Genomic DNA, 26,259 nt, shown 5'->3' on the forward strand with positions numbered 1-26,259 from the left:
AAGCGCGTGCCCAAATGAGAGAGGAAGGTGCTGGGGACAAGGCTCAGGTGCCTTGCTGTCTGTTTGCAAAGCACCACGCATGTGCCTCTCTAGTGCTGCGCAGGTAACAAATAAGGCTATTAAAACACAACGGCTTCTTTCTCTCTCCTTGTTTTCAAAGCCGTCGTTGTGCACTGAAGGGGATGGCCAGAGAGCAATCGTTGTTGTTCTGTCATGTTAGCTGGCTCATGTTTTGTGGCCTTGAAGCAAATATGCTTTAACTCGGCGGCTTCGATGCACGGCGTGGTATTCTCTGTAGCCCTGCTGCTTCCCTCAGCCTCTGCTTCACAAAAGTAGACTGTTCCTTGCACCTATAAATATATTCAGAGAAATGTCACAATCTCTTATTGTTCCTCCTGCATGTAATGTAGCCCTAGGTAGCCACCCTAGAAAAAAGGATTTTCACAGTATAATTTCAGGCAGTTACTGCATACTGTAGCCTTTCCTCAAACTCTCCTCTTTTTGCACTGCACTTTTCTGCTTATAAAAAAGCCATGATTGATATTAATCTTTTTTTTTTTTTTCCTTGATAAAAATGTATTTTCCCTTGATCTCAGTGTTGGTAATACATTATTCAGTGTTCTTTCTTAATAACAGGCATTGGTTGTTCCATTACTCACTATAGTTATTACAATGGTAAAGGCCTCATTCATCAGTATTTGACTTGCCCAGGCGAACCTTAATGCCTCACCGATTTCTCCCTGCATCAGGACAGCTGCGTTGGATGCAGGGCATTTACATTTACAACGTTTTGCCAGGACATTACCATGTAGGAGACGCTTGGGAATGCTGTGACTTGTAGTGTTATGGTGGTAGTTTAGTTTGGAGGTTTAAGTTTTCCATATTTTGCTCGGCTAGTCATCAAAAGCCAATAGAGCAGGTAGGCAAATATATGGGTTGTTTGTCCTGGCAAAGGACGAGTTTCCACTGAACGTCACGTCTCCTGGTTCTGAGATTTCTCCTGAAAATTTACGGGGTGCTCATCCTTCATGTTTTATGCCTCTTTCTCCTTTTTGATAGCGATAAAAGAGACGGTGTGTGTGTGGAGGGGATTCTTACATTAGCTATGAACATGGATAAAAATACATGTAGAGAAGGTTGTAAAACTCTACAGCAACACTTCTGTGCACTGGAGTTTCATAATGGGACGCTCTTTAAAGGATATTGTCTGGAACATTACCTTGTACTCAGTCATTGCTAGGTTTCACGTGGAAAATGGACATAAATCCACTCCTACTTTATATCAGTTGTTTTTTTTTTCGCATTTCTGACCATACGATTGTTGGCTTACAAAACCGAAGCAGAGGGTCAGATAAGAGGTGTGGCCAGTGACAGCCGATTGCAACTGCTCTGTTACTTGAAAATGAGTCACCCACAGAAAAGGTTTTAATTCCTATCTTGTATCTGGACTCACGCAGGTAAACACCTGTACGTGCACAGAAATGACAGAAATCTACCTGCCTGGCTCCAAATGCAGCTTGATGGCTTAGGACATTTGTATGGGTCCCTATGGGAAGAAAAACATGTCATACCAGTGGAAGGTCGAGGTCCCCAGAGCATCCCTGAGTGCAAGTGGCTTTCTCCGAACCTCAGCTTTTCCTTTACTAGTTCGTTGAGATGTGAGGATTGTCCAGCTGTCTGGTCTCCGCAGCCTGTAATTATTTCCTCTTAATTGGAAGTGTGCAACTTTGCATTCATTGACAGGATGACAGAAACCAACCAACTGGCCTGATGTGCATTCTGAAATGGTTCCGATAAGTAATTTCCAAATGAATTACTAATGATGCACATGAGTTCAAAGAAGTTTGTGCCTTTGACACGCTTTGGGGTGCTTTACTGCTCTGCTGGTCTAGTTACCAGCATCCAGAATCGCTGCGCTGGGTAACAAGTCTGGCAACCTTGCTTCCACCTCGCATTGTTCATGCCAAACTTCTGTTTACTACTGGACTCCCTTTGTCAGTGCTCTGGACCAGCCCGAGAAGAGGTTTTTAAGCTTTCAGTCCCTATCAGTCTTCATGGACCACACTACAGCCTTCAGATGAACTGGCTGAGCAAGCAGCTCTGCAGAAAAGGACCTGGGGGATGACGGGGGACAAGACGCTGAACAGGAGCCAGCAGTGTGCCCTTGGTGCTAAGAAGGCTACCGGCATCCTGGGCTGCATTGGTAGGTGTGTTGGCTGCCAATTGAAGAAAGTAATTATTCCTCTCAATTCTGCACTGGGGAGGCCACATCTGGAGTCCTGTGTCCAGTTTTGGGCCCCCCACTGCAGAAAGGATGTGCACAAGCTGGAGAGAGTCCAGCCAAGAGCAATGAAATGGTTCAGGAGTTGGGGGACATGACTGGTGAGGAGAGGCTGAGGGAACTGGGCTGATTTTAGTCTGCAGAAGAGAAGATGGAGGGGGATTGAATAGCAGCCTTCACCTCCCTGCAGGGGGGCTGCAAAGAGGATGGAGCTGGGCTGTTCTCAGTGGGGGCAGATGCCAGGACAAGGAGCAATGGGCTCAAGCTGCAGCAAGGGCAGCTGAGGTTGGATATTAGGAAAAACTCTCACTAGGAGGGTGGTGAAGCACTGGAACGGGTTACCTAGACAGGTGGTGGCTCCATCCTTGGAGGTTTTTAAGGCCTGGCTCGACAAAGCCTTGGCTGGGATGATCTGGTTGGAGATGGTCCTGCTTTGAGTGGGGGGTTGGTCTGGATGACCTCCTGATGTCCCTTCTGACCCTCCTTTTCTGTGATTCTCCGACTGTTCTCACAGACTCACCCAGAAACGTGTGGTTAGAGATCAACCTTTACAAGCAATCTCACTCTCTATTGCATTATTTATCTGCACTGAAAATAGGAGTTGTGTTTGGGGCCTCAAATACTGGGGCATGAGAGCCCTCTGTAGTCATGGACTTTTAAAGGAAGACCACTGAAATATTACATGAGAATAATAGAGACCAAACTCCTGAGCTAGGTGATGGAGTGATCCATTTTAGTGTATTACCAAGCTAAGTCAAGGGCAGTAGACAAATTGTTTGGCTTTGTAAAAGGAACCATTTTCTTTTCATGTAAATAAAGCTTATAAAAAAAACGGGCAAAAGGCAGAGGGAAAAACAGGGACACCTCCACTCTGTGTAAAACTTGTCCTTACAGTTTTTAAAATAGACCAGAATTTACAATGCACCCTGGACTGGTACTGTAGTTTGGTTAAGATTTGGAACAGGTTAACAATAGTACATTTGTATTCCTCCTGGACTAGACTATGGAAGTCAATGGTTAAATTGTGTTTTCATTGTAAAATATAAATATTTTAGCTTGGTGGCATTATAAGCAAACCACTGTACATTTTAAGTAGTAATTATTTTGACACTTACTTCACTACTGTTTCAAAATGGCTGTTTGAAAATGTGACAGAGGTTTAAAATTAACTTGTGATGAAGTCTCACCCTTCCAGGCAGCAGTGGAGAACAGAGTAATGCAAGCCGCATATCAGCTCTGATGGGTGCGGACAGAGCAGAAGGACCAGTCATACTGTGCCCTCAGTGGTATACACAGGGCTACACCTTTTGAAGTGGATCTTGACAAGCATGCATTGAGGTTTTGGACAGCCCAAAAGCTGCCCTCCATTTCCTATGCAGTTGCTTTGGAAGATGGCAGAAGCATAGGGCATTTCACGTACTCTCTCCTCCTTGTTTTTGATGGCTAGAAAATAGTATTTAGAGGTTTGCTTTTGGGAATTGGCTTATAGGTAAAGTAGATATGCATTTGAACAGTGGTCCACAGAATCATAGACTATGAGGGCTGGAGAGGACCTCAGGAGGTCATCCAGTCCAGGGGAACAGCAAGTGTTAACTGACTTCTAAAAAGCCTGTTTCTCAATGTTTCCAGTCTGACAGGCAAGCAACGAAGAGACACACAGGCTGGGAACTGAAGACATGTACCACGCTGTTCCATAACATGAGATAAGATGGCACCAGGTGACAGTGCCCAAGTGCAGAGCCCTTGGGATTTCTGGTTTTGGGGGAACAGACCAAATGAGGAGAAAGCTCAAATTAGGATGTGTGCATGTGATGGTTTTGTGGAACAAAGGAATATGCTGACAGGACAGTATGACGACCACAGAGAGATGAATCAGCGGTGGCCAGAGATGAAGTGTCATCACAGAGGGGAAAAAGTACAAAAGAAAGGATTTCAGAGCAACAAAGGATCCCCAAGAGGGGAACACGAGGCCACCATGGACAGGGGCATACCACCAGCCCGTCTCATGCCCCGGTGGGGGGGTTGGGTCTCGGCCTCCGATCTCTAGCCTGATGACATCTGACATTCAAGAGTGCTTCAGGGTGAAGCTTGCCTGCTGGCCAGACATACCTTCCCTCTGATGACAGCTCTAGGAGTGGTAGATATAGAATTGTTTGCATTATTCTGATCTGCTATCACTGTGTGTCAATAAAATGTGCCTATTATCAAATGGAAAGGTTGTGGTCAGCCTGAGGGTTTGGGGGTCTACTCAGAACAAGGTATCGGGGTCATAAATCCAGTTCCAACAGTTTTCAGACTCGTACAGTCATTAAGCTCAATGCTTATGAAGTGTATGGTTAATGATTTTCAAAGGGGCTTGGGTACCTAAAACTCCTGTTTCCTCTGAAATTCCCAGCCCTGCTGGTGCCTTTCTTGGGGAAAATGTTTAACTGGGGACCTTGTTGTAAAGTAGGGAGCACTGATGTGAGGTCATGTGAGCTTGCACCCAGTTATGGCTGGAAGATGTTGCTAAGTAAGACCACCAGTGTAGAGGATAAAATGCCAGTAGAAAAAGAGATGGATGTAGAATTAAAGGGCTTTCTTTGTCCTTAGTGTTTTTAAAGATGCATCAATAAAAAATGACAATGTAGTATATACTGAACAGAGTAGGGGCATGCAGCATGATGTGCTCGGGTTAAACAACTTCATATTGAATTGTTTGGGGGAGAAAGGAGAAAGACAGATGAAAATACTACTCAGTTTATTTCCTTAGCTACAGCATGTCTCAGCTATTGTCTGCATTTCTATATTCTTTCAATTGCCAATTGAAAGCTGAAGTTTGAGGTCATTTTTTTTTAATGGAGGCAGTAACTAAGAAAATCATTGTCTCTTTATTTTTACTTTTCCACTTAAAACATTCTGCATGTGTTTAGAATGACGTTTGGTAGGAATTTGCTGAATACTAAATAAGTAGGTTGACACCGAATGGGGGAACAGTGTCAAATCCAGACCAGCTGAAAAGCTCTTTCAGGAGCTCTTGTAGCTCTTGGACCAGTTAAATGCAAATATTTAACTTGCATTAGCACTGAGAGGCAATGGATAAGCTTATGATTTTATCATGAAAACGTTTAATAAATTCACACGAGAGAGCTGTGTGTGTTGGGAGGGAGGGTTTGAAGGGAGCGACACTCAAGGAAAAGTAACCACGGCACGCATCTTTGATGCACGTCTACACTAGCAGAACATTGACCATCCCAAGTGCGTGTTGTGATGAAGCATTGCATCCTGGGACTTGTGGTGTGCAGATCCAATACCCCTACTCTTCTACATTTCCCATGGTCCTATATATTCTTTCATTGGACAGTGTCCAGTGGATCACAGTTGTCACAGGGTTTCCAGCATTACCATGACTAACTTGTAACTGTCATTATAGGATCATGGCAGGGGGCGTGGGGGGCCTTAGAGTGTGTGTGTGTGTGTGTGTGTGTGTGTGTGTGTACACACTCCAGGAAGAGCACAGACCAACTGCAGATGCTTCTTCACCCTGACGAAGGGTACTTGTACCCGAAAGCTTGCAAAGAACAATGTCCAACTGAGCTGGTCTAATAAAAGATATTGGGTTTACCCAAATAACCTTGTCTTTCTCTAACCTCGCTCTCTCTCGCTCTCTCTCTATCAATAGCTATAGATAGATAGATAGATAGATATCTATATCCATCTAGAGATATAGATATTGAGATATATCTATATCTCATTTTACTTAAAGTGGAGATAACCTTACCAAAATACAAGCTGTTGTTGCAAGGCGAAGACTTTTGCGTCCTTAATTATTTTTTAAAGCAAGCTTCCATCGTGCTTCCTTGTCGTGGTAAAGTGGCAGCGCGGGATATTGGAGGCTAAGGAATCCGCCCTGAATTGCAGCAGGGTTGACTCGTGATTGCCTGCCGATGTCAGCCAGTGTGTGAGGGTCAGATCAATATACTCATCATTATCTTGGGTGCATCTCCTCTCTCAATAGTGGTGCTGGAGCTAGGCTGTGCTTCCATTCAAAAATCTTGACTTCCAAGGGGGTACTTGGCCCAAGTAGATCTGAGGACTTTCTTCTTTATGTATATTTTTAAAAACAAACATAAACCTAAAAAATATAGTGTGTGCACCAGGGGGCAAGGGGGGAGAGATCTGGATTTGGACACCTTGACAGTACACAGATTTTATGAACAAGAAAAACTACTTGGTGTAAGAGAAGGTGAGAGATGGCTACCAAAAAATTGCTGTTTGGATACATCGCCAGGTGACAACATGCATTCTTAAATATCTCAGCATAACAACATTTTTTTAATAGTGCAGCTTGGTATCTCCATATTTGATGAACTTCATTGCAGAATCCGAATTTAAGATTTTCCAGGAAAAAAAGTGTCCTGCAAGTTTGAGACCTTTCTTTGCTATAAAATTGGTCCATTTGTTATGTTTGCCCTCTTTACACCACATTACTAATGTTTCCCACCTCTCCTACTCTCAAATACAGAAATACAATTTGAAGGATATTTACTGAAGAAAACTGGGGAGATGAACTAAACAATGTCATTTATGTGTGTGTTAAATTCAGCACATAGAAAAGTAAATACATTTCTCACAGATAGAATAGTAACCCTGTTAAATTAGGCCAAAATCTTTTTTTATGAAAACTCTCTCTCTTTCCCCTTCCCATGTTCCACTTCCCACGTAATTTTCCTCCTCACTACTGCTACTAGAAAAGACTACTATAATTAAGAAGAAACTTCTTTTTTACCTAATTATGTTTAGGTTTCGTTAATAATTGGCAGTGACCTTATCCCATAATAAGTTGAAATCCTCAGAGAGAAGCAGGCAGGCAGCGAGCAGGTTCTGGTGAGCTGGGAAACTTAGCGCGTGCTCTACTTGCCTATCATCATTTGCATGCGTGCCCGTGTCCGATAGAGGTTTCTACAAGTCCATTACGAGTCATTCTAGCAATTAGGTTTCCAGTCACCTGAAATCTCCCTCCTAACAGCTTGCCAAATGGTTACCTGCTCCAGTGCTCTCTGGCTCGTTCAGTATCTCGCCTTGCCACCGCAATCTCCTAAATTCCACCCAGGACACGTTTGACATGGCACATTGCTTTTAGCTGTGCAGTATGTAGTGAGCAGAGAAAAGACCACGTATTGCAGAAACACATGGAAAGGCACGGTACTTGTATACTGAACATCGCAAGCTTTTCTTGCAAGCACAGAAAACAAGATGCATAAATATTTGGCGTTGCTTGTAAAGACGGTTCCAATAATCCTTTCTGAAAATGGAGAAGACAATATAGAATAGCAAGAAGAGTGGTTATTATGCGGGGAAGGAAAGACGATCTGTATATTTGGTAAAAACAAAAAACAACAGCATCTGCTAAAGTTTTTAGGAATTCATTCTGCTATATTCATTCTTAATCGTGCCATACCCTTGTGTACAGGCCCGCGTGTGAAAATAAGGTATGTGAAATATGGATTTTGGCCAGTAGATGCCAACCTATTCTGGAAAGCATGATGTCTCAGCTTGTGTGAGCGCAGTACTGCGTGTGCACCCGACAGGTACCTTTGCATAATTCTCCATTGGTACCCGAGACCCCTGCATAGAATAATTTGGGTCGTGCTTAGTCTTCCTGGATTTTCAAACAACATGATCCAGCATATGAAGCGGTAGAGAAACAAGCATAAGGATACCCCGTGGTAGTCATATCTGGAGTGCGTGACATCTTCATGTTCTTTTAATCTGGTAGCTCGCTTATTATGAAATCCGTCTCAAGAAAAAAACCCATGAGTTTCCTCAGCTTGTGGAGAGACAACGATGCTCCACGTTGTTCTGCAAAATGCTCTCTAGTACTCCAGCTTACAGATAAAAATATAAAACAGCCTTGACGTGTCCTGCTGGAAATGGACCTGTGGAGAGCCAGATTCCTTCCCTGGCAGCGCTGTATCTGTTTACTGTAGTGAATGTATTGAGCTTGTTAAGCTGGATGTCTTTTCAGCGGAGATGAAAATTCTCATTTACGAAGTTGCCCTGAAGGACGGAGAGAGAAGGTATGATTTTGCATTCAGTGTGATGGCTGCATATAAGCAGAGACGAGCATCACGCAGCTCGTATTGAATATGAACAGAAAGAGGGACAGCGTGGCCAGCCTCTGACGGGGTGCAGGCGGTGGGGAGGAGCCCTCTTCCACCAGCTCATGGACGCTGCACCGTTCTGGCGGAGAATCTTGCCCTGTGGGGGGAGAGGGGATAGGGCCGGGGTCCCGCTTTCTGACCATGTGCAGCAGGTAGGAGGAGGGGGAAGCATGCTTCATCCTTTTTACCGTGGCTTATGTGCTGGGCCAGTACCTGTGGCCTGACAGCCACCAGTGGGAGTTCCCTTTTGGGATGCTACTCCATGCTTCCCATAGTGAACCACATAGTACCAGGGGTTTCTACTCTGCAAGGCGCCAGGCAGTCTTTGTTGGCAGCACCTGGCATGGCTAAGGCCCCCCAGGCATTGCGTAACTCATGCATTAGTCTACATGAGATTCAAAACCCTTGGAGGGAACCCCCCTGCCATTTGATGAAGGGTTTTCCATCCGACATGCAAAATTTAAACCTTTAATGGAGAAAACCGTATGTGGCTAGCAGCTCCATTCAAAAATGGACTCTTTAGATGCTGTTGAACTCTTCCTCATGCCTCATTTAACCTGGTCCTTCCCAAATTCACTCCCTGCTGTAGCGTTTCCACTTGTGCAGAGGTGTTTTGTTTGGGGTGGTCAGGGTGCAGGATGACTGTACCCTCTGTGAATCGAGCAGCCCACAAGGCCAGCCTTATTTCTTGCTATTCTGAAAATCTGCTTCCTTTTGTAACTTGAAGAATTTGGCAGCACACTATTACTGTACACTCCAGAGTGGGATTTGATTATTTTTCACAGCAAGTCTCAAAGCCACCATTAGACAGGAGAGACCCATAGGTACTACAGACCCCCTCCCCCCTCGTAATTCAGCTAGATGGAATAAAAAAGCACCAGGTCATCAGTTTTCTGCTTCCTGGGAGTTCCTGTTATTGAAGCATGGGATCCAGGCTTTATTTCCAAGGTCGTTAACCTTGCACTGGAACTGTTTATTATCTCTGACTACGGCAACAAATGCTGTCTCCTGTCCTGCTGGTGCATTGCTAGACTTTCCGATTCTCTGCCTCCCCGACTTCTGTGTTTTTAATCCACATCACTTAACAGTCCTTGCAGACCATTGAGCTTTTTTTGGCATTTGGGTTCAGTTATTGCTTTTCTGATCCTACTTTGAAAAGTGGGTATTTACCTTCATGCTGCAGGGATTAACAAACTTCCTTTGTCACCAACAGAAGCGCCTGGTTTCACTTACCACATCTGTCCTTTCCTACCCTGTTGCTTGCCCATCTGTTCGTTCCAGTTTTTTAGGTTGTAAGCCTTTTGGGGCAGGAACTGGCATATGTTGTTCAGTCAACGGCACTTGGGGGTTTCATGCTGATTGGGGCCTCTATGCGTCCCTTTTGGAGAGGTGCGAGTACTGGCATTTTTTCTGCCTTTGACCACTGTTGTGAGGCCATGTTGGGGAGGAACAGATTTAAAGTGATATTTTAAAATAAGATGAAGGTCATTTGGCATACAAGGAGAATGAAGGTGTTCACGGCATAGGATGTACAAGGTGAACAGGAGGCCACGGCCCCGTTTGGAAGTAGCATAAGGAACAGTTGACGGAGTAGAAGGAACTGGGCATGGAAGTGAAGGCAGGAGAGAGAACTGTCCAAGGCCTCAGGCATGAGGATCAGAAATGCATGAATGTAAAGAAGGTGAAAAGAGGAAGCAAAGCCACTTTAGGTATTTTGGGGGGTTGAGTGGGACCCTCAGAGTGGCCGGCGTGGACCGGTGGTGATGTCCTGCACATGGAAAAGTGGAGCAAAAGGACCTGACCTGGAGAGAGTCTAAAGAGGCCGGGGTCAACTGCTAATATCTTCTGCTTTGTACCATGGGCACAACTAAACTTATCCTTTCCTTTTACAGGTAGCCGTGACTTGACACGTTGGCATCTGCCACTTACGGCAATGGCCAATTTTCTTCCATTCTGGTATTGTAGGGCTTATGCTTGAATCTATTTAACCGAATAGAAGCCCATAGCTATGATAAATTAAGCCTTATTCATAGCTAGCTGGTGCTCCCTCCGGGTCAGGCAGTCGGCAGTCCATGATTCCATTTAAAACATGTAAAAAAAGCCATTTTGTTGTTAGGGATGTCTGCCGCATTTGTTTGTTTTGTTAATTAAGTAGTGAGGTTGCCGTGCCATCACCGAGGGCAGGGTGGCTTATTCTACACCCGCGCTGGGCAGGTCTCGCCTCCTGGTCAGAAATACTTGCTTCGGTAAAGAGCGCAGGCTGCACCTCTGATTAGACCGCCTAAAAACATCCTTGTGTATTTTAATCAGGATGATAAACCCACCCAATTAAAATCACCACTAACGATTTTGCTGATAGCTGCTAAAAAGAAATAGAGTTTACTAGTTGAAGGCCATAATAATAATTATTTTCCACGGAAAAGAGCCCAGCAGCACAACAAAAAAAGGGCATCTTAATATACTCAAGCTCTTAAGCTACTAGAACAGCTTGATTTATTTTTTATTTTTTTTTTTTTTAAACTTGGTCAAGTTCTGGATTTGTTATAACTGCAAGAGAGACATCTTTTGGGAGTCTGAATCTGCCATAAACCTAATGGAAAAAATGATGTTGGGCAGTAATGCTCGGATGGCAAAAAGAGCTATCCCAAGATCTGGACCCCAATCTCCAGCCTGCAGGGCCCAGTTCGGGAGTGCGGCACTCTTTGCTCCATCAGTAGATGAAGTGAAAGGATGAAAGTACTTTCCTAGGAGTTGCCTGTTCACTTGCTGCCTGTGCGTTTTAACCACCGTGCTGCTCCACCAAACGCAGGCACCGCCAGCAAATCCTCTAGCTGTCTTTGAAAAAGAACGATTGTTGCTCAGGCCTTTCAAAGGACGCTTGTTGGCACCTACCCTCAGGGGGGGATTTCAAGCTCTGAATCCTGAGCGGAGCCCGGTGACTCTCTTGGAGCCCTGCTCAAGCCCCTAAGCTCTGGAAAGGGTTGGGATATCAGATATGCTCTGCTGTTTAGCAGTTGCTAATCACGTCCCTATATAAATGCATTTGCAAGATGCAGGCGGAAGGTTTCTTTGGCCTTTGCGTTACGTGAAACTGCTTGACTTGGAAAGGACAGAGAAGGCAGCAAGGAGGTAGGATTTTCAAGCAAGGCGAGCAGTGGTCTTAGACTAGAAGTTGACAGAAGTAGGAGCCTCGAACCAGGAGTGAACCGAACGGTCTCCTGTTGCCTGATTTCCGCTGTGTTCAGGGAAATGGGACCTTACAAGCATTGTTTCTTGCTGGCCTGTTTAATATGCCAGCATCTGGCTCCATACGTCTAACTGGAACCACCTCCGAGACCGTGATTTTGACCTACCGCTTGGATCAGAGTCACGTTACTGTATTGTTTGGGATTGGTTTTAAGTATTACCACATTGTGGCCTTCCCTCTGGTGTTCATTGCTTCATCTTTTGCCCTGTAGCACCTTGGCTAACTCTGACTGGATAAATACTCCAGAAATCTCAGTCTTGATGGCACAAGCTGGAGCCTGCTAAGTCTGTGACTGAGAAAGGAAGTCTTTATTTGTCCCGACAAGAAGTGAGGATAAGTGGAAGTGGCTTCCTTTATTTGCTCGAGGCATACTGCAGATTGCTTTTCTGTTGGATCTGTTTTCATCAGCCATCAAAGACGGGACTGAAAACAAACAGTTAATTTTTTGTGTATTTAATTCTGACTTTATTTCTTCCATGGCACACTGTCTGCTTTTTCTGATCTGAGTTACTTTATTCTATTAGTCCTTGTGTGTATTAATATAAACTGTGAACGAGGGCTTGGCCTGTTACTACTTAAGCTTTTGTACAACCATATATTGTACAAAAATAGTAAAATAAATCAAAAGATTTTATGATAACAGAGAGGGAGACTGACAGAACCCAGATATGACTTTGTATCCTGGCTGAAGCAATGAAGCTAAGTGGTTAATAATGAAAAGTTAACAAAAATAACAAATGCATTTGGAACCATGCTTTTTTTTCCTTTTTTCTTTTTTCTTTCTTTCTTTTCTTTTCTTTTTTTTTTTCATAAAGAATTCGGCGTTTATGGAAAATCTGATCAGGAAAAGCTGAGAACATGGAAGTCCTCTATTTAAAAAGAGATGCCAACAGAGGGGAAGGAAGTGAAGGAGCCTTGGCGGGCTCCAAGGGCTTTGCTCATTGCTCGTCCGGTTGTGTCATGATCCCACTCGGAGGATCTCTCTCTGAAAATAATGCAGCGCAATTCCCTAATCGTCTGCATCGTCTCTTACAGGCCCCGACCATCAACGTGGATCATGTCGTTCCGGTTTGGACAGCACCTCATCAAGCCCTCCGTTGTGTTTCTGAAGACCGAATTGTCCTTCGCTCTCGTAAACAGGAAGCCAGTGGTCCCGGGCCGTATCCTTTGATAAAAGCTGCCGAGACGGATGCGTTACGGTCTCCCGACGTCCTCTCAAAGAGCAGGGGAAGCTCAGCTGACTCGGAAGACCAGGTAAGATGTTACTCAGATTTATTCTGAAATCAGGCGGTGGAACGTAATATGCTTGATCAGTGTTGCAGAACTTCTGAAAACGGTTGCCTAGCAACCGTGACCTTCGAGGTGAATTTTCTACTGACCTTTTCACTACAGAAGATGTATAAATAAACAGGTGTTTCTAAAAGGATTTTAAAGTGATTCTGAGATGGTACTGTTTAAATTCCACATTATGCTGAATAACACATCCTATTTCCCGTGGTTAATACCGTCACTTATTTTTAGAGGCAAGGAAACGCTTTACAGAGCATTTTCGACGTGTTTTCCTGGAGTTTAAATGTACAATATTTGTCAAATGGTGGTAAAGTCTGTTCGGGTGACTATTTAAAAGATGCATTGTTTTCCACGCAACATGTCTTGCTTCTGTGCATTTTGGATAGGAAGGAATTAAGTAGACTACCTACATAAGCATGCACACTTGCTAAGAAAAATTAGATCCAGGGCTCAATGCAAGACCCATCTATCCATGGAGATGCACTGGGAATTGTAGTGTTGCATGGGAGACTTCCCGCATTGCTTCCATGCAGGGTTTAGGAGGCAGGTGCTCAGCGCTTTGTGGGTGCACCGTTTTGTGCGCAACTTGGCTTAATCTATTGTAAATTAAGAGTAGGGTTTCCAAAAGTGCTTGGCACTTGTCCATGCCCTTTCCACAGGGTTATGGGAACAGAGCTAGGCCGTGGCTGGAGGTTTTTGCAAACCCATCTGAATGTTGATAATGGGCAGTGAATACACGCACCGTTATTTATTTAATTTTTTAAATGTCAAAGTGTTCCCAATGTGCTTTGAGGATTTGCTAGCCTGTGTGCTTTAGTATTGGAGAGTGAATTCCTCTCCAGCCTTCCTCCCCCACCCCACCGAGTAAAATTCCCCTTTAAATAAAATAATCTTCCTCATCTGCCTGTTTTGAGTGCTGGATATTCATTAAGGTTTTATGGCAAAATATAAAAGCTATAAGAGTTTATAAAAACTGCACAAATATACTGCCCATAGTATAACAGCATTAAAAAGTATTAAGTGAGAAGTTCTTGTTATTTTTAATACTCAGCAGTCCCACGTAAAGTAACATATGTGCTCTCTCCGATTCAAATGAAAATGTTGGTTCAGCCACTTGGTGAAACGTGGATCCAGCCCATACCTAGATACACAGGATGGTATATGGATTGTCCCGGGTGATTGTAATTAAGATTTATAGTTACTGTATGTTGAAGTATTAAAACCATGGTTGATGACTTTGTCAATTAACCAGTAAATTGAACTATTACCTTTGATTGTTAAATAAAAAAGATGAAAAATATTTATTTTAAAGTTTTCTGGGGAATCTAGAAGTAAAGGTTTAAGAAGCCTATAAAACTTAATTATTACAAGCTTCTTTCCTTCTTAAATAATTAAAGATCTATAAACTTCAGTTGTATAGTTACTGCTTTCTGTTTGGCAGATACATGTACTTGCTCAGGTTTAGCTTAGTTGCCCCATAATGAGTTTTGCAGCACATTTTATAGTGGCACATTGTTTTAATGACTCATGTGGTGTAATATATAATATAGTCTTTGTTTTCTGTTGAACAAATGTTCAGGTAATAAAAACAAAAACTCAGCCCTTTCTCACTCTCATTATAATAATAAAAAAACCCAGGAAAAGTTCATGATGCTAAGGATAGAATACAGTATGTAAAGTAGAGCAATTTGCAGTTTTAAGTCCATAAAATGCCTGTATAATGCAGCATTCATCTCAAGACCTGGCAGTAACAAGTGTATTTTCTTTGCTTTATTTCAATAATTTTATCTGCCTTGTCTTTGGCACACTTATGACATTCCTTTTCATTTTTGTTTTTTCAGGAGAAAATAAAATATTAATGCATGTGAATTAGAGAGACAAAGGAAATCAGTTTGAAAGCCAGCTCACTCCAGGTGGTGGCTTTAATTAACTTGTAAGGTTGAAATTCCATCTTTAAAAGGAACATAGGATGGGAGTCTTGAATTTGCTGTAATTGTTCTTAAAATACAGTGCGCTCTGAGAAGTGTTTCTGTGAAAATGGAGTTCAGTATTTGCATCTCAGTCACTCCACATGGTATTTGCTCAGTTCATAAATAAAAAGATGTCCCAGTCCCCACTGATATCACTAAAAAACAAGCTATGGTCTACCTTGGGTTGATTGAGGTGCTGGCCTCTCTCTCCCGGGAGAAGTATGCCTCCTTGGTTTCCCCAGCATTCATGAGGCTTCAGCAACTCGAGGGCTTGAATGTATTTGTCTTATAATTCCCTTGGACGAGGAGTGACTACTTTGTAGGTTCTTCCCAACGCTGGGGTATTGGGCCAGGAAAACTGGGTCTAAAGCAATGACGTCCTGCTGCCCAAACTGACACAGGTAACCAACTTTTAAGCCTTTTTGTGGGTGAGGCAATAAAGGGCCACGGCGCCCTCACTTTGTTAGCAGCTTGCACGCCATTCTCGTGCTAGAGCACATTAAAGGGTGCCATGTATTTTCCACAAACCATGCAACTCGGTCTCTGGCCCTTGCTGAACTGGGTAGGGCCAATGCTGCACCCATTCCCCAGCTTCTTTGGCACCTCAACCTTCCCAAACACCAAGGGAATACATATGCGTCTTACCCATGCGCAGGGTTGCAAGAAGAAGCCAGGGCTTCCTGCGTACTCTGCCTTCTCAACTAGGCACCTTCCTCATCTCTTGTGAACATCCCCTAGTTCTTTATTGTTGGTGTGAATGGGTCTTAATACTGCCTGCTGGCACCTGTGCATCAGTATGAAGAGGGATCGTGTACTTTCCAAGAGCTCAGTAAGACAGAAGAGATTTGCACAGCCCCCCAGGTGAAATGTTAAGCTGTTGGGATGCTCTTTGGAGATCCAGTTTCTAGGGTCTCAGAGGATGGCATATGCCTAAGTCCAATGGCAAACACAGGCCATGGCAGAGACCCAGGAGCAAGTCTGCAAACCTGCATAGGTCATCAGCCCTGTTCTTTAATTGAAATGAGTACCATCATAACATTAACCTGTGGCAAAGAGGGGAGAAAGGTAAAAGGAAGGCTTTGCTGCTCTGGAGATATGCTTAATGGGTCTCAGTTTAAATCATCTTTTGTAATCCACAGCGTTTAGAGGATGCGTGGGAAGTGAACTGCAAGAACAGCGTTGGGATGTTTTGACGGTCAGGGAAATAAATGTACGCGCAGCATTTAAAGTGTGCAACACTTCATAAGAAGCAAGCCTGTTTTTTATTTATTCTCAGTTTATTTAATTCAGATTCTCACTGATACCGTAGTTTAGAAGCTCACAATTCTTTTGTTAATTAAATCCACTTGCTCATTAGCAGTAGGCGTTTTCTGTTGCACAGTTTTACTGATACAAATATTCTGAAGGGGTACTACCACTTCCTTTGATGTTTTACCATCCATGTAACAGAGTTTGCTCACATCTTCAGTAAATTTAAATCAACTTTTTTGTTGTTGTTCCTGTGCCTTCTCATTTCATTGTACTGTGCTCTTTGCTTTCATCTTGTGTTAAGCATGAAAAATGAATTTGAACATTAGTGGAATCCATTTGGGGACTAGGACTTTTATTGTAAATAAAATTATTCATTTGTTATGTCCTATTGTTTTCAGCAGACAAAGTATTGATCTTTGGATATCTGTTCGGGATGCCATAAGGAGTGTTAGCATAAGAGGAACACAGCAACATTTGTAAATTGATTGAATGCAATATGTAATGACAGAGACAAACATCAGTTCTATGGCAATACTATATTACACAAAGCATTTTTCAGCAGTTTATTGAATTGGTTATTAAAAGGAGCAGGCTTTCCAACGTGGAACAATATGCTCAGTGCTATCAGTGTGAAGCAATTCATTGAGGACACACTGACCTTTACACCAAAAAAAAAGTGTGCATCTATGTGCATGTGTGTGTGCACATATAAAATTAGAGCAGATCTTTTATAGGACTTTTCAGCTGATGTTTGTTGTAAAGAAAAGTTTTCGGCATCCAAAGATATGCTGCAATTTGACTGCTCCAAATGTATGCAGCTGATCTGGACTCTACAGGTCTTTTCCCCAGAATTTCAGCAAATGCTATGCCTGGTTGTTGGAAACTGTGCAATGCACGTCCGACGCATCTGGTGTTTCCCGGTCAATTCATTTCCACCTGGAGTTAATGGTCCAGTTGTTCATTGCTCCGGACAGGTCGTGGGCAGAGAGCGATTGTAACTGAAGAAAGAAAAAGTAAGTTGAAGCAGATGTCCCCACGGCTGTGGAGGCAGGCTGCTCTGGGATCACATCTGGAGATCGTCAGCACCTCCTGGGCATTGCGGTGCATACTGGGCTGCAGCAAATTGTCACTTTTGAAGGTTCATATCGTTCAATGCGGTTCATATTATTCACCTGAAAGATCATGATGCTAAGGATAGAATATAGTATGTAAAAAACCCCTGCAAATTGCTTTACTTTACATGCTGTATTCTGTGTTTAGCATCATGATCTTTCAGTGTGGTTCATATCATTGAATTGTCATTGTGCAGTGGGCATTTCTGCTGTCTGGAGGCTGACGTGGTTCTCACGTGTCTCTCCGTGTTTCAGCCGAAGTAGGATTTCACCTCGACTCTGCAGGGACCTTCTGTTCCAAGCCCAGCAGCGTGGACTTAGTATGGGGCTACGATTTGATTTTAGTACAGAGATTCATCATCTGAATGATGCTGCCACTGCTGTACTGGGCATTTTGGTGGAACTAATCAATGCCGGGCACATCTCCAGGGGGATAAAGGGTCAGGTCACATAAACCCCAGATGCTTGAACGCTTACACAAGCCAGCAGAATATGCAAACTTAACTGGTTTGCAAGATAGGATGACAAACCACTCCTGAGAGAAGATACGTTCATGGGATTTCTGGTTCTGCTTCTGAGTGAATAAGAAGCGGTAGACGAAAAGCCTCCGTCACGTTACTGCAGGTCCCCCTCTTCTGATCAGAAAAAGAGAGGTAGCGACATAGGCAAAGCTCAAAAAATCAGAAGAAAAGTCATCCAAACTCTTCCAGGCTGGCAAAGAGATTCTGCCTGGATATGGCTGTATTTTTGGATGGAGCTATAGACAGCTTTAAGAGATCTAGAACAGATCTAGAACAATTCAGGCATCTCTGAAGTTCATGACTAAATAGCCTTTTTAGTAGTGCTGGTTGGAAATTTGGACTTTCCATTTAATTGACACTCAAGGGAAAAATTGACACTCAAGGGGAAAAATTCAGAAAAACCCTGAGATTGTGATTTTTTTCCGCCACAAAAAATATAGATGTAAGACCATGGAAATATTTGGTTTGAGTAAAGTTGAATTGATTTGTTTTAATGTCGGTGCTTTGTTTTCATAAAACCTTGTAATTTCAATAAGGTGAAATAATTCATTTTGACTCTTTACCTTTATTTCAACCTCCAGAAATGGAAATACAAAATATATAATGTTAAATTAATATTTCATATGATATGTATTTTAATCAGAAGAAGCCAGCAAACCCAGAAATGCACTCAGTTAGACAATAGTGACACAATCCATTAAATGTGTAGGTTTTGAAAAAAATTGCTTTTTGCTGAAAAAGTGTTCTGTAAAAAAAATATTTTTGGTCAGGCAGATTATTAATATGGAATAGCTTTAAATTCATTAGCTCCTAACTGGTACAAGCCTGTGCTCAAATTTAAATAAAAATGCCATTGAGCTTGGTATATCACTCTTGTAATGATAAGTAGGATTACAACCCAAGTTTTGGTGAAAAATAAGGAAGTTTTGATTTTCTTCTATTTTTTCCAAAAGTCACAATGCTGCTTTTTGGATTGGTTAGCTTATGCCTGGCACATAGGCATCCGAATTACAAAAAAAAAAAAAAAAAAAAAGCAAACAAAAAAACCCACAGAAACAAAATGGGGTCATGTCTGGATTCCTTTGAAATATTTATGACAAAGTTTGAACTTGTCTAATATAAATTTAGTCTAAATAAAATTAGCTTAAGTATTTGCTGTAAAACTGTGAGCTGTAGAAAATCAAATGCAATTATTTTGGAGAGTATGCATATTTAGACTTACATAATGCTATAAAGTAGACCGGACTTCTGGTTGTGTGTGTACGCGTTCTGCCACTGAACGTGTAATCTAATACATTAGAAATCAACCCCAACCAGAAAGCTGTGAATGCAGCAACTTTGAATGCATGTTTGAGACTTCTGCATTGTTCTTGTCCCTTTTCCCCACAGTTTAAAGTGTAAGCTTAAGACACCAGGGGGATGCAGACATACGAGAAAAGACGAGGAAACAACGGGACCAGGCTGGCTAGCCTGATGGATGGTGGTCCCAGGGTGCTCGTAGCTTAACCGCTGTCATGTTTTTTGTAGCCATCTCAGAACAAAGGACCAGGAAAGGTGGGCTTGAAGGAGGCTTAGCATGTAGCTTTGCAGATCCTCTTATGCAAATAAAGTTGGGCAAACCGGTCTCTTGCTTTCCTGTTAGATGGGATGACATATTATGTCAGCTTCTCCATAAGAGCTTAATTTTTAAAATACTTTCTTAGAGGATTGTATAGAGAAACCTGTTAATTCTATTTCCCCAAATGTGCTGTAATAACTTGCTGACCCGTGAATTTGTCACTGCTCTTTGAAGGCACGATGCAAACGAGTCAAAATAAGCTTTTGAAAAACAACTGCATGTTGTGCTTGGGCACCCCTGTAGAGTGACTACAGATATTGCAGAGAGACATGGCCATGCTGCGCCCTGCTTGATCAGGAAAACAGACCCCTGAAGACATGTCTCATTTTAGAAGCAAAGATTTTATTAAAAAGGGGTCATTCCTGTTTTATTTCAACAAATACTCTTAAAATCTGTTTCCTTTTTAAATAATTTTCAAGCAGTAGATTACTTCAGACTGTACCTGGATAATGAAACAGAACTGCTTGGATACGCTGTCCTCAGTGTCTTTGATATCTTACTTTCAAGAGGGCTATATAAAGCGAGAGGATTCTTGTAATGCATTTTAAATATTTAAATAGCCCACATAATTTTTGTGTATTGCCTCTGAATATAAAGCAAGGTCATGCTACATATATGCATGTAATTATCTTTAAATAATATAATAGGAAGAATTATTGCACTTCTTAGCACTGTTTTGGGAAGCCCTTGCTTCCATCGGTGAGTGGTTACTTACACTGTTGACTTTGCTCTGGCCCATAACATTAAAACTCCAGTTTTCTTGATTTTCTGTTGGCTTTTTGGGGGGGGAGGGAAGAGGGCCTCCTCTTGGAATCAGAGTTGCAGAATTAATCTGGGTTAATTTATATGGTCAGGGGAGAAGCAGTATGACCAGCTGCCTCGGGATGTAGTCCTGCATGCTGGCCTCGTTTGCCCCCATTGACGTCAGTGCCGTTAGCGGAATTAGCACGGTTATCCCACTACCTGCCCTTTCTGACCCCTCTTTTAGCCTCTGAGTTCTTGTTGACCAAGGACTTTCTGCTCGTGTTGGTGTAAACCAGTGGTGTCAAACTCGCCTTGTGCCCCAGGTTGGATCCAGACTGCAGGGCTCCTTGTGGGCTGGATCCGGCTCGGGACACGAGGAAGCTGGAATATTCTACCGTGGTACTCGGCAGGGGCTGGCAGCCAAGGAGCTGGGGCTGGGGCAGCACGGACGGGCGAAGTGGTTGGAGGGCAACCAGGACTGTGTCAGCTCTTGCTCGCTCTCCTGCCACCCATTGCCACGTCCACCGGGGCCAGAGGGCATCGTGTTTTACAGCAGGCTGGACGGAGCGGCTGTGTGGGCCACGTGTTGGACACCCCGATGGAAACCATAATACGCTGGGGTTGCCAACCATCCCAGAATTGGCATCGATCTCCCAGTGACTATTGAAAGCAATCTGGGAGATGGATATTGTGAACAGGTTGAACAGGACAATTAATGACATTACATCATGTTGGGAGAAAAAAAAATCTCCCAAAATAGCTTCAGTCAGAGTTGGCAACCCTAACATGCGCAGACAGTGAGCACGCGCTGCGTTCCTACAATAGCCGGCCCAGGAGCCAGGTCACACAGAGTGCTCCTAAAATACCACAGCTTCGTGACTACCCCATAGGGTCATCCCGAGTGCTTCTGAAAATCCTAAGATAATTGTACAGGATCAAAAAATAGACTTCCCAAGCCGTTCAGATTGCAGGGGGAGTAAGGCATAGGTGCGGAGCAATTCAAATTGTATTAGGTACGTTCAGATGTAAAGCGGCCTCTGGGAATCGGAATAAATGGGAGATAAATCAGCTACAGACCAAGGTTTTTGGTGTTCTGTATAAGTTACAATTTTGTTTGTACGTTCCACAATTTCTCATGAGACTGAAAATCTGTATATGAAACTGAGAAGAGGCTTAATTCTGAACTGCCCAAGGAGCAATGGCTCAGTGCGATGCATGCCAAATTCAAGTGATGATAAGGAAGGTAATTAATTATTTCAAGGCTGGAGCAATTTTGTTTGCAGCATAGAAGCAGAATGATGATGTCTGCCTCTCAGCAAAGAAAACTGCATTTGAAGAGGCTCTTTGTCCAAAGGGGGCATTTCATAAGGACTTGTCTGCACTAATTATTTTCACCAATATAATTATCCTGATGTGACTGCGTTGGTGAAAACCCTATTCTACATGCAGTGGATTTGTGTTTATAAAAAATGTGCTTGCGCTGGCTTGAAAATACTATTGTTAAGGTACTGCTTGCATTGCTGAAGGTAACCTTCAATTGACAGCTTCAGAGCCCTTCAAGGCTCGCACCTGGGAAGAGGGGAGGCGCTTCCTCCCTTGGGAGTAGAGAAATGGGCCCAAAAAGGGACACTGAGCACGTTGCTTTACTTCCTGCTCTCTGCAACCGGCAGGTGTCATGACCTGGTGTGACACATTGGTAAGGCCTGTGCAATTGATAATAACTGTAACAATAACAGCAATGCAAGAAATAATAATAACTGTAATAACAACAACAATAATAATACATGCTTGGTCCTTTAAAACTAAGTTCTTGCCTGCATTAGCCAAATCTGATGGCTGCCAGCTAAAAACAACTTTGAATAATCCCTTTTGGTTTTCTTGTTCTTTCTGCTGCGTTTGGGACTTGTAAAAGGTTTAAAAACTGCTTTACCTGTGATCCTTTCATCTGCATTGAATTTCAAGGGAGCTCTCTCTCCATCTGCCTCTGAGAGTATATGGCTGAAGGATGTTCCTCTATAGGCAGAACTTTTAGTCCTCATTAGCTTATGGAAAAGTAGGAGAGAGTTCAATTCACAAATCCTTTTTAAGACCAAAGCAAGCAGCGATCCTCATCACTGGAGTATCTGTTCAGTGTTTCAGTAAGTACTGTCTGGAGCCCCTACTCTAATGAAACAGGAATGTGTAATACCTGAATATACACATTTTGCTGGAGGGGTTAGTTATGTGTCGATTCCATTTCAGGGAGTCTACCTTTGGCTTCCTCCTGTTATACCTTCTGTTGCTTTATCATCCAACTTAGTCCCAGCTAAACCGTGCAAGTGGCAAGCCTGTTAGAAGCACGATACAATTGTGCGATTTACACGTAAGGTTAGCATGATTGTACATGATGCATGCACTAGTATGGTTTACAGAACCTCCCCTTTCAGCACATTTATCCTCCTTGATCTTGCACAGAGGAGCGTTCATCAGGATACACCCCTTGCTATTGTGTATGGGACCCTTGGATTCAAGTAACGAAATCGGAGTTGGATTTTAAGCAAAGACCCATGCCTTAATGATGTGGAAAGATCCCCAAGAAGAAAGAATGAGCCTGTTAATGTTTTAGCATAGTGAGAAGCTAAGCTTAAATACTCAGTGAGGAAAATTGCTTATTTAAGAGAAAAAAAACAGACAAATTTTCTAAGATAACGAGGAAAACATATTCATGGAGATATCCAAAGTTTCAGGGGAAGCACGAGTGAATGTAGGAGATACCAGAGAATGTGGGATTGGTTATAAAAGGGAAAATGGGGGGGGTGGGGTGTTATTTTTTTGAATTAATAAATGAATGGCATTCATGTCTTCCAAAAAAAAAAAAAGGAAGAGATCCTGTTCATAAATCATAAAATAGTTTTACCCCAGCAATTATTTTCTGTTCTAGTAGACAACAAGTTTGTAATTGGGCTGGTCACTGAACAAAACCTGTAGTTTTTACACTTAGCCAAATAAAACCAAGCACAGCAGTCAGAAATTGGGAATAGATAGGAGCTATGAAGAGGGTGTGTTGCTACCCACGCAATCCCACCATCACAGAAAACTCCTTCGTCCCAGCACCCATAATAGAGGTTACTGCTCATTACTCATGAGCACTAATTACCCAAGTGGTATGAAAGAAAGGATTAGTGGGGGGATTTTTCATATAATTGGGTTAGTGGTCTTTGCTTACATGTTGGGGGTTATGCTTTTTTTAGGGTCTGAAATGTAATTCCTGACTAATGAAGAGGATGACAATCCCATTGCATTTTGTGCAAGTCTAGGTGCTTTTGTCCTCAACACAGTCATCAAAATATGATATGCAGCATATACATAGTTAACGGAGTCCAGGCAAGATATTGCAAGGTTTGCACTTATGGCAGAATATAATTAAAAGAGATGATTGGGATACATGGTTATTCATAATAAATGTCACACAATTACCATAAGTAATGCAACACACATTTAAAATTTCCATTTGTAATGAAAATAGATTTGCTGGAAAGTCACTTGGAAATTTCATTTATTCCAGATTGTTACTAGCATATCCGAATGTTTTGTGTTATTCAACATACTGTACCACACAATGCTCTCCTCAAATGCATTTTGAGAGGACTATAACATAACTTTCCTCTTTCAACTCTTAAAAGGGAATGTATTGATATGAGGCTCACTTGTCTTCAGTTCTGTGCTCTGAATCTAGAGCTAGTTCTGCACAAAAGCTTTAATGCATGACATTTTTTAGTCAAGAGCCTCAAATAAATGGTGGAATTTGACTTGCTGTAATTGTGTCTAAAGTGGGCATTTGATGATGTCACTAATGTCATCTTTTAATTTTACTCTTTATGTCAGAAGGCTGACATATTCCCAAATATATGGAAGGGATTGACTAGCGTGCTGTGACCTTTATTCTCATTGTCCTTTGAAGGGCCAGTAAGAGTATTATTTGTAATGGCAGCTCATACTGCAGACTTTTACATGGTATTACAACTGGGTCCAACCTATACTGGTAACGTATAGACACTAATCTTTTGAGAATAGGTACAGCAGTCGAGTCCTGTTGGGTTTAAAGTTCACCATGCGTTGACACAGTCTAATCAGTGTTACTGGTTCTGGGTCTATATAGCAATTAGACCATAACTCCGTATCCTTTCTTGCATACGCAGTCAAGCTCCGTGAGACCCCCAAATGAATGCTTTGCACTTGCTTTTGCAAAACCTTTTAGAGGTCTTTCTAGCCTCCATTCTGACTCCTTTGTTTTGAAAATCTGTCTTTCCCTGGGGTTGGACCAGTATCTGAGAGATCAACAGAGGTGATGGTTTCCAATTGCTTTGTGGTAGCGTCTCAGTTTCAACTGGGAGTCCGGCACCTTTCCTGGGCAGGCTTTCTGAGTGGTCAAGATTAGACACGAGTTCAGAACAGACTATATAATGGCAGTCCTAAGACCAAATACAGGTTGCATTAGAAAGTAGAATGCACAGTGGAGCATTTGATATCCACGCTGTCACCTAGAAGGTGACTCATTGGGCGCAGACTATCTACTAGCTGTTTGCTTCAGAACTTCAAACTTCTTGAGGCCTCATGTTCAGTGAAATTTTGGATCACAACATTTGACACTCGGCAGCTCTTCAGTCATGAACCCAAGAGAGGTGCTTATGCCCCAGCAAATAAGGTGAAAATTTTCCCATAATCAGTCCTAGAGGCATCATCAGACTATGTTCTGAGTAATGGCCTGAAAATGTTTGAGAGACTGTCTCTGAGAGCAGTTAACTTCCCCTTGATGCCTGATTTTTCTCTTTTTCTAACTCATCTTGAGATAGTTATGGTTATCAAGAAATCTTTTCATCTTAAAGATTTATTTTGAGATCAGCAGGTCTGTTGGGACTGAAAATTATCTTTATCTGCTAATGATGTGGATGGATCATGATAACCTCAGCACGGTTTGATGAAAATGGCAATTTGGATGTAATGAGTATTACATAAGATCTGTCAAGATAAAGTAAAGCAGGATATATTGTACTAAATTTTTATCCAGTAATTTTAGAGTACAGTCTGGCCTGTAGTGCTTGAAATAGTGAAAAGTTTGAAAATAATGCCATGCTTCTTTAATTTGTTTGCTAAAATTTGGTTGCATTCGGGAAATTTACTTCTGCAGAAATGGGATTTTGGAGTTTGAGATTTCTGTTCCCATAACTTCCAGGTGGAATTTGTTCAGCTGCAATTTAAGGGCCATTTCTTGTATCAGAGCATAGGCACCAATCCCAGCATGAATCTTGTCCTCTTTGAAATCATTGCGAGTTGGGCCAGGGTTTAACCTCTGCGGTCCACTTCTTAATAATAAATGATGGGTGCTCTTATTTGTCTTCTGGGCTAGGGACAGAAATTGCACATAAACCGGTTTAAGTGATCAGAAACTGGTTGAAACCTGTAACAGCACAGAAGATCAGTGCACATAAACCAGTTTCAAAATGGCTCAAACTGGTTTTAAGATAAACCTGGCTGAATGTAGTATCAGACTTAACTGATCTAGGTCAAACTGGTTTATGAAACTTGCGTTCCAGCCCCTTCCTGGTTTAAGTTAAATCAGAGTCCCCCAGCATCCCAGCATGCTTTTCAGTCCTGGGCTGTGCTGTCTGCTCCAGAGAGCAGGGCTAGCCCCGGCCCTCTGTTCCCTAGCTGGAGCAGTGAGGGATGGCTCACTGCCCCCCACCCCCAGGCAAACCCCAGATGGGGCCTGGGGCCAGGGAGGGGGTTAAACTCACCTTTCCTTGAGTACAGAGGTGCTCTGCCCAGCTAAAACTTAGTGCGACTGTGAACTACAAATCCCAGAGGCACTTGGAAGCAGGAAGAGGAAGTGACAAACAACCCTGAGTGTCCTGCTGCTGTGATTGTGGACTGCAAATCCCAGAGACCTTAGGGGCAGCAGAAAGAGTAAGCAAACACACAGCCCAGGCTGCATTTATAGTTCTTCAGTTTATAGTTTTTCAGAGAAAGAACTTTTGTTCTTCAAGCTTATATGAATTCAGTGCCACTACCTGCGCGCCCCCCCCCCCCCCCCCCCCCCCACACG

At 42.7% G+C, this 26,259-nt stretch overlaps 1 protein-coding gene across 12 annotated transcripts in view; it reads left to right on the forward strand.

The window, feature by feature from the left end:
- The window catches only part of FHIT (fragile histidine triad), a 763,307-nt gene that overhangs the window by 283,224 nt on the left and 453,824 nt on the right, over window positions 1-26,259 (forward strand). For all 12 annotated transcript variants that reach the window (XM_025198990.1, XM_014517979.2, XM_014517977.2 and 9 more), the window contains one exon: window positions 12,707-12,831. In XM_025198990.1, the coding sequence (XP_025054775.1) occupies window positions 12,707-12,831 (125 nt within the window). The remainder of the gene's footprint in view (window positions 1-12,706; window positions 12,832-26,259) is intronic.

This window comes from Alligator sinensis, unplaced genomic scaffold (genome assembly GCF_000455745.1).
Source record: "Alligator sinensis unplaced genomic scaffold, ASM45574v1 scaffold469_1, whole genome shotgun sequence".
Classification (NCBI taxonomy): domain Eukaryota; kingdom Metazoa; phylum Chordata; order Crocodylia; family Alligatoridae; genus Alligator; species Alligator sinensis.